This window comes from Gymnoscopelus microlampas, assembly GCF_963454915.1.
Source record: "Gymnoscopelus microlampas genome assembly, chromosome: 10".
NCBI lineage: Eukaryota > Metazoa > Chordata > Actinopteri > Myctophiformes > Myctophidae > Gymnoscopelus > Gymnoscopelus microlampas.
Genome location: NC_139947.1, coordinates 21,348,788 through 21,357,880, shown reverse-complemented (window position 1 = coordinate 21,357,880; position 9,093 = coordinate 21,348,788). Strand labels below are relative to the sequence as shown.

General features: G+C 40.4%; 1 protein-coding gene across 1 annotated transcript; it reads right to left on the bottom strand.

Annotated features, from left to right (window-relative positions):
* Positions 1 to 4,094: 4,094 nt before the first annotated feature.
* LOC311054134 (cytosolic 5'-nucleotidase 1A-like) lies at positions 4,095 to 5,090 on the bottom strand (the record flags this gene model as incomplete). The annotated part of the gene is made up of 1 exon (XM_084070013.1): positions 4,095 to 5,090. The coding sequence occupies one exon, from the start codon at positions 5,088 to 5,090 to the stop codon at positions 4,095 to 4,097; it is 996 nt and encodes a 331-aa protein (XP_083926139.1).
* Positions 5,091 to 9,093: the final 4,003 nt, after the last annotated feature.

The window sequence follows — 9,093 nt, the reverse complement described above, 5'->3', positions numbered from 1 at the left end:
ATAGGCTCTGTAAGAGTCAAGACATCTACAAACATCTGTCTGTCTGTCTTTGGTTTATTTGTTTCTGTCTGTCTGTTCGGAACTAATCCCGCAAACTACTTAGCGGATCAGCGCCATATTTCTTGTGCATACTGTCAATAGGCCAAGGAAGTGGAACTAATCCCGCAAACTACTTAGCGGATCAGCGCCATATTTCTTGTGCATACTGTCAATAGGCCAAGGAAGTACCTTTTTTCAAATCGTTTTTTATATTTTTTTGCCTACAGAAAAGTTAACCCACACACTAATTCTTCACATTCTTATGTCTAAAGAGATATTTTACTACAGTGAGGCCCTAGGCTACTGTTTTGTAATTAAAATGTTATATAATATCGACTTTTCTTTCTCTTGCGTAACTATCGTGTGTAACTATCGTGTGTATTTGTTGACCATTTTAAAATTAAATGGAAGAAGCCTTGCCCAGATTTGGAGTTATACGTCATAGATATATTATAGATAAGTCATAGACGACTGATGTCACAGACTCACAGACTGGTCGGATATCTACATCCTGTTTTTGTTTTTACATGGGGCTCTGTCGGAGGCAAATGGGTCTGTGAGTCCTAGGCTGAACTGCTGTACCTGATCAGCACCAGGTTTCTTGTCCTCGTCAGTAGACCAAGGAAGAACCTCCATGCATTTCTTTACCCACGTCTGTGACCAAATGCCACCAACAGGGGATTGTACAAAACTTTTGAATTTGTGTTTTTTTTTAAGTAGAGAATCAAAGATCACTTGCATTATAATTTGCAAAGCAGCTGAATGGTAAAATTCCACTCTTCACACTTTATTAAGTGACAGTAAATCTTTGAGATTACATAAGCCATACATGATATTCCTGGAATTCCTTCTTCTGTCGCCACGTTGCCTTTTGAGCTGTGCTGCGCTGCACGCTGTGTTACACCACCCACTACATTTTTATTTGTATGCAACATATCAGACAACTAAGGGTTTGCTCATGTAATGAAAAAGGGACAAGAAAGTGTCTTGGGAGGACCAACCTGTGTAAATATTTTAAATGATTTTTGTTGATTTTTGTTCAAATTGTTGAATAGCTCTATACCCTGAGTAATCATTCCTATAGTGTGTTTGTTTGTTCAGTAACGGGAGTCATCCTGTCTCTCCAGCTCTTAAGTAGAAAATGCATTTTCAGGTCGGGATACCAATTTTATCCAATGAGGAGAGGGAACTCATACGGGATAGAGTAGTCTGAATACCAGCCCACACACATCAAATAAGAATAGTACTGTCTGGATACACACACACACACACACACACACACACACACACACACACACCAACTAGAGTAGTACCGTCTGAATACCAGCACAAACTCAAACAGAGTAGTACCGCCTGAATACCAGCATACATTCCAGCACAAACTCAAACAGAGTAGTACTGCCTGAATACCAGCATACATTCATCAAACAGAGTAGTACCGTCTGAATATCAGCACACACTCGTCAAACAGAGCAGGCACCACAGTGGGTGCGATTTTTTTTCTCCTTTCTAACTTTTTTATGTAATCACTCAGTCACTATGCCATTCTTTTTGCAATGTTGATTTGGTCAAGCATGTAATTACTGGTAATATGTACATTGTATGATCATATTAAATATACTTGAACTTGTTTTATCTTTGAAAAACACATCTGTTAATGATCTTTTCCTTTCGTCTGTTCCCTTCAGGGGTCGCCACAGCAAATCGTCTGCTTCCATCTCACCCTGTCCTCTGCCTCCTATTTTCTCACACCAACTAACGTCATGTCCTCTTTCACGACAGTACATCCATAAATCTCCTATTTGGTCTTCCTCTAGGCCTCCTGCCTGGCAGTTCCAACCTCAGCATCCTTCTACCGATGTACTCATTATCCCTCCTCTGTACATGTCCAAACCATCTCAATCTGGCCTCTGGCTTTATCTTCAAAACATCCTATCCATCCTAGTTACTCCCAGAGAGAACCTCAAACATTTTAGTCTCTGCTACCTCCAACTCTGCTTGCTGTCTTTCCTCAGTGCAACTGTCTCTAAAACATACAACATAGATCTCACCACCGTCTTGTACACCTTTCCTTTCATTCTTGCTGACTTTCCTATCACACATCACACCTGACACCTTTCTCCACCCCTTCCAACCTGCTTGCACTCGTTTCTTCACCTCTTCACCTCTTTTCCACACTCTCCATTGCTCTGGAATGTTGCCCTAAGTACTTAAAATCCTCCACATTCTTTAACATTAATATATAATATTTATCTACCATTAATCACATCACAATTGTACAATATTGTTGCTGATTATCTCTAATATACTTTATTTGTCTGTTAGGTTAATTTGTCTTGGTTCATATCCAACTGCCATATACAAATACATACAATCACATTAATGAACATTTAGCTATTTAAACATGTCAGTTTGGTCAAGTTTGTTTCCTGAGGGATAGCCGAGTCCACTAACAGACGGCAGTTAATCTAGTCGGTGAGTGTTTAGGGGCGGAGCAACAGCTATTGTTCACACGCATTACCTGGCTGTGAGAGGTGTCTGATCCATCAGCAGGGAGGGACGGGGGACCATGTGAGGTAAGCACAGTACATTCTCCTTCCGACGTCCAAACCTTTCTTCTGAAAGGGAGGTGACACAACTTCAAATTTACGTCATTCTTAACTTCTAATGGGGCGGTCTCGGAACTTCTTCTCGGACTCGCCAAACAATAGTTCGGAAAGCCTGTCCGAACCGGAAGATTTCCCGACGTCGGGAAGGAGCATGTATTGGTCTCCCGTGGAAACTCCCTAATGTCAGTTGAACTTGAGAATAAGAGGCTGGTGACCCCATATCAGAGGAGCATTGGTGGACAGTAATGAAGTACATTTACTTTACTGTACTTAAGTACAAGTATTTGAGTATTTGTATTTTTGGATACTTTCACTCCACTACATTTCAAAGACAAATATTGTACTTTTGACTCCACTACATTTCTAGGAAGGGAAAAAGTAGTTGAATTAACCGAATTAACCACGTAAGCCCTATCTCAAATATAGTGAAAATAGCAGATCTGCAAGCTCACAATGCCTTGTAACGCGACGCTTTGTGAGCTTGTAGATTGGCTATTTAGAAATGGTCTAACATTTTTAATACAGCAATGCACTGATATTAAAAAGAAAATGTTATTTGTACTTTTTAATAATGTAGTATTTTTAAAAAGTATTTACTTTTGATATTTTTAACTCAAGCCCAAATTTGACTGAGCAACTTTCACCAGTAATATTTGACTTACACAGCCCTGAGTAGGCCACCCGGACAGACCAGGGTTGTAAGTCATGTGTTGCAGCCGTCAGGACCTGAGGAAACGCCAGGCCATCTGCTTAAGGTCACCTGTTTCAGCCCTGGAGTGGGAAGGCAACCAGGCCTGGTGGAGATCTGCATGTTTATAGTACATTTTGTGTTGTAATTCTTCATTAACCGGTTTGTTTTGTCTACCATTTAGTTTGCTAATATTTGTATCTGCCTCTCTACTGGCTCTGTAAATGGTGTAGTATTGCCTGCTTGCTAACCAACACAAAAGGTCTTTGTTGGATGCAAGGCATTTACTTGCCGCATTCACATAGCACAGTAGCGACAAAAAATGTAATCTGATATTCTAGCTGCTGTGGATATTGTACAGATATGGGCAAAATTAGCCTTATTAACAATTGACAGCGACCATTACCAGTGCAATGAATCCTATCCAGTCCGAGGTTTCATTTCCTTTGTTCTGTGAGTGAATGTACTTAGGAGAGTGTTGTTTGATCCACAGTTTGGGAGCCAGGAGGGAAAAGAGTCTAAGACGTGTGGAGCATCGTCCAGGCTGTTTTTGAGAAGGCTCGGACAACATTCCTGTGTTAGTTGACCTGGTAGGTCCCAACAGTCAGGTAGGAGACACTCTTGAGTCCCAGTGATGCCAAGGTCAGAAAGGGTGTTCAGGAGAAGCTGATCATTCACTGTGCCGAATGCATCTGATAGGTCTGCTGCTGATAAGTTTGTCCAGCCAGCTGCTGCTGATAACTCAGGCCAGTCTGCTGCTAATGATAATTCTGTCCAATCCCATATGGTACATGTGCAGAGATGGTTCCCATCTTCCTGGCCCCCTGAATGTTGAACATTTGGTCATCAAAGAAGATGTGGGGTTTTATTTTCCTTAAGAGCGGCCCTTTGGGGGCCCCAGCCGCGAACAGAGCCTCGTCAATCTCCAGGCCCCAGCTTCTTAGTGTTTTAATGACACGGGCCCCTGAGCTGGCTGCACTGCGGGCTGTGACCAGGAAAGTGCGAATGGGACAGTCATTACGCTCATTCATAGCATAGAACTTCTTCTGGAGTTTCCCCAGGGCTTCCAGAAAACCCTTCAGGGGACCCTGGGCAAGAGGAATGTCCTCGTTTTTCTTCTCGTGCTCAAAGAACCCCTCCAAGCCATCTTGTTTCAGGAGTCTCTCAGACTCATCCGAGAAGAGCACAGCATCTCCGTCAAAGGCCACTCTCAACTGGATGTCACTCAACTCTCTTTCATAGTCGGGTGAATACATTGTGGCAGCGGCAATGTCATGTTTAATTGCCTCTGTGACTTTCTCAGGGTCCTTTGAAAGGTAAAGGTTGGTATTGTAAGCCTTCAGGTAGCCGATGGGACTCTGCCCTGCAGTCATGCAAAATCTCTCTATGGTCAAATTGTAATGATTAATGCTGTTTATGATTCGGACTCCAACTTGGGCATGGCTGGTAGTCATCAGGACAATGTCAAACAACTCCTCACTGTCTGGGTAGAGTTCCCTCAGCCTCTGGTTGACTCTCATTAATGCCTTCACAAATGGAAAAGAATCTCCTCTGGCCATGATCTCATTTTCATGCTCCACCTGATAGTTTATGTATTTCTCTACTCCTTCATTCTGATAAATCAAGCTCTCTGATACCATGTTGAATAAGGTGCGAGGGGAGATGGCTATAGTAACAGCATTTCTTGGGTCAGGTGGTAACGGTGCTTTTTCCTCATCATTGCAGCTTAGTTGGAAAAACTGGTTTTCATTCATTTTTACAAATTGTCTAACCAATTGAAGGTTGCTGTAGACAACTTTACTTGTCTTGTGTTCTGTTTTGTTCCGTAACTCGAAGACTAGATTACACTCTGAGAACTCTATGGTTGTGACGTGCCTTTTATTTAAGGACTAAATATATCAACCACTCAAGGTCACCTCATGACGTCACAAATGGCGAGTTGTGGCATGTATAACCTAGATCGAGTCTCATGTGGTCAGACCCACCCATCTTACGTCATCAATTCCAATGACCTACATCTAAAGATCTGAACCAAAAAAGACCATTAAATAAACCAGCAGAAAGGTGCTGTCTTTTGTCATGCTCTGATTTTCTCAGGCTGAACTGCCAAACAGAGAGATATCTCCTGCCTCACCTCGCATTACCAGGCTTTATGCAGTACCAGTCGAAAGCCTGGTTTCTATTCCATTTTGAATCAGTGCCATCTGGTAGAGCCCGCCTACTCCAAAACTGTATCCCATAATGTCCTGAGTTTCTGAAAAGAATAATATCAGATGAGCAGACTGTCAACAGCCGCTCAGCCTTAACAACATGAACCCTAACGTCCCTATTCTGGGGCAAACATTCTGCAAAGATTGCAGATCTGCAAGTTCACAAAGCTTTGTGTCGTGGCGCGTTGTGAGCCTGTATTTTCGGCAGACATTTGGTGTAGAGGGAAAAAAGAGGGGCACCTATTGATTGATTGATTGATCGAATACTTTATTAACAGTTTGCAAAAGGTACAGAGGTACAGTTATACAATAATGTTAAAAGGATTACACAAAAAGCCCTGTGGTCCTGTGTATACAATTCCTCAAGACATACAATACTATACAAGAGATCATCAATACATTGGGGGGTAATTTATTTTGGCAAGCTAGAAGACTTGTCTAGGTCTAGTTGCAAATTGCATGCATGTTTGTTTGTTTGATTGATTTGTTTTTACATTTCCATTGTAATAAAACATTTTAAGCCATTTTGCAATAGGGGGCCAAAGTAAAAGAAGAGTTTTGTACACTCATTTTCCAATTTAGGGGCATTTGAGATCTGTCTGGTTCAAATGGGTTTTGGTGCTGCTTTGAAGTAAGTTTCAAATTAATTATTGAATTATGTTTCTTGAGTAACATAGTTGTTTGTCAACTCTTATTTGGCATTAGTAAAGAAAAACGCGCTTATTACACATAAACGCTATTATGCGTGATATGACTATATAGATTTACCTTGAGATTTTGACTTGCCTTTTGGTGTGCCTTGAGCACAAAATGTTTGATTTAAGTTTTTCTTTCTTTATCGGGTTGTCTATACTCTGTAAAAGTGCTAACCTGCCCGACTGAGTTTGATAAATGAAGATTGGATGGCCGTCATTAAAGCCAGACTATGTGAAAGTTATGAGAAATCATTTTGCATTAGTGATCAATTACAGTAGTCCTTAAAAACAGCCGTGCTGACAAGAGAACTCAGTTTAAGATTCTGTAGCTTACACCAAGATGATGCTGTATACATTAAAAGCAGTTTCACCAAAGACTATTAGATGTGGGAATTTTGTATATGAACTTTCCATCAGATCTCCGGTTAAAAACACTAGTGGGGGTCCAGGCGCATACCACATATCGTCGGTGTCCAGCCGGGACCAGCTAACTCCATTTTCATTTTTTTTCTTTTTTTTTCATAAATCAATGCTATTGAACCCTCTTTACATCTGTGTAAAGTTTTTTTTTATAATAACCTATGAAAAGTATTAAAAAGCGCCTCTGACGAAAACTCCCAACTCCATTGGATCCTCAAACTGTCCGTCAAAAACAAACAACTCCCCCATCCTCTCATGCTCTCCACTGCTGCATACTATATATACAGGGTTTTTGCCAATTGTCAAATATAAATACTACAGATTTAAAAAAACGTAATTCAGACTTTTTTTGGACCAATTGTCAGATATAAATTTGGACTGTTTTCACTGTGTAATTTCAGCGTTAAACCAATATGCAGGATGTGACTGAATATCACTCATGTCAGACTGCATTCATGCTTTACCCTCCACCTTTAGCAGAGACTTTAAGTGAACAGTCATTTGCTCTCGGCTCTGGTCACCGTTTTGTGGGGTGTTTTCACCAACCCAGACTGGAAGGTTTAGGCAACACACAACACACAACAGTGTAATAATAAAATGTTGATGGATAGGTAAATGCAACTGTGGTTGTTATTGTTAGTGCAGTAGGCTACAGATTTGATAGGCTACAGATTCTATTATTCATGAATGTATTTTTTTAATTTATATGCCATTTATTTATTGTTGGTGTGTCATGATTGCTTTTGTTAAATACATTTAGTATTGAGTATTGAGGCAGAATTGTTTGTTGTACTCAACTGTAGAATAACAACAGTGGTAACAGTTAGATCCATGGATGTTTCCAATGCATGTTAAAATAAAAGTTGTTTAAGTACAGTATTCAGCTTGATCTATACTTAGTATATGAGGATGGCGCACACCATAAATAGCTGATCTCCAAGCTCGCAATGCGTTGTGATGTGTTGTGAGCTTTGAGATTCATTGTCAGCTGTTCTTATCAATGATGGACAAAACCTCCTAACTCCACTCAATGATGGACAAAACCTCCTAACTCCACTTGAGCTGGATTTGGGTAAAGTGGTGATAATATAATGACACATGCAAGTATCTGATAATATATAAAGTCACAATACCAAGTTTGATGAGGCAGTATTGCTTTGTTTTAAAAATATAAGGTTTTCTTCATTTTCTGAAAAATTTATATTTTGTTTTTCATTTCCTGAACAATTACCATTTTGGAGTTAGCTGGTTCTGGCCGGACAGCAGAGATATGCTGGTAATCCAGCTTGACAGCGTGTCGTGGGTTCGACTCCCGTTCCCGACGACCTTTGCTGTGTGTCTCCCCCCCATCTCTCTCCCCATTTCCTGTCAGCCTACTGTCCTATCGAAATAAAGGCATAAAAGTCCCAAAAAAATATCTTAAAAAAAAAAAAAAAACACTAGTCGGCCTTGGAGTCAATAAAGAACACAAGTAAGAAGGCCGTTTGTGCAACATAGCCTTAAAAAGAAAGTGATACCAATGCTCCATTCAACGATCTTGCAAAGAAGACCAACCAACCTTCTCATACAACATGCAGTGATGTGTCCGTTTCTATAGAATAAAGCCAACTTCACTCTTTTTGCAAGACTCTCAAAGTGAGTTTTAAACGACAGATTTTCCTCCAACATAAAGATTTAATGCCAGGACATGAGCAGACAGGTTAAAAACAGCCATGCTAACAAGAGAACTCAGTTCAAGATTCTGTAGCTTACACCAAGATGATGCTGTATACATTAAAAGCAGTTTCACCAAAGACTATTTAGAAGTGGGAATTTTGTACACGAACTTTCCGATCAGATCTCTGGTTAAAAACACCAGTGGGCCTTGGAGTCAATAAAGAACACAAGTAAGAAGGCCGTTCGTGTAACACCAATGCTCCATTCAACGATTTTGCAAGGAAGACCAACCAATTCATACAACATGCAGTGATGTGTCCGAAAACCTGAGTAGTGCTGCACAGACAGAATCTAGCATTTTCAAGGAGGATGCGTTAGCGTGCATATCATGGTGATGGTGATGTCATCTCATAGCAAGAATATCACCATAATCAATTACTGATGAGAGAATGTTGCACGAACCAGATCCTTCCTCCTAAAAATAAAAGAAACCCAACTTCACTCTGAGCTTTTTTACAACATTCTCAATGTGAGTTTTAAACGACAGATTTTCCTCCAACATAAAACCCAAATATTTGTAAGTTGAGACCTTACAATTGGTTAATTCTGTTATGTGACAATCTGTGGTACCTCATCACATTTCTTGCTTGATCTTGAATTCAATACTAGTCTCAATCTACAAAGATTCTGTTGAACCACATTGAAAGCAGATTGCAGATTTTCCATTGCACTTTCCAACGATGGGGCAGTAGTGTACAGAACTTGACCCAAATGAC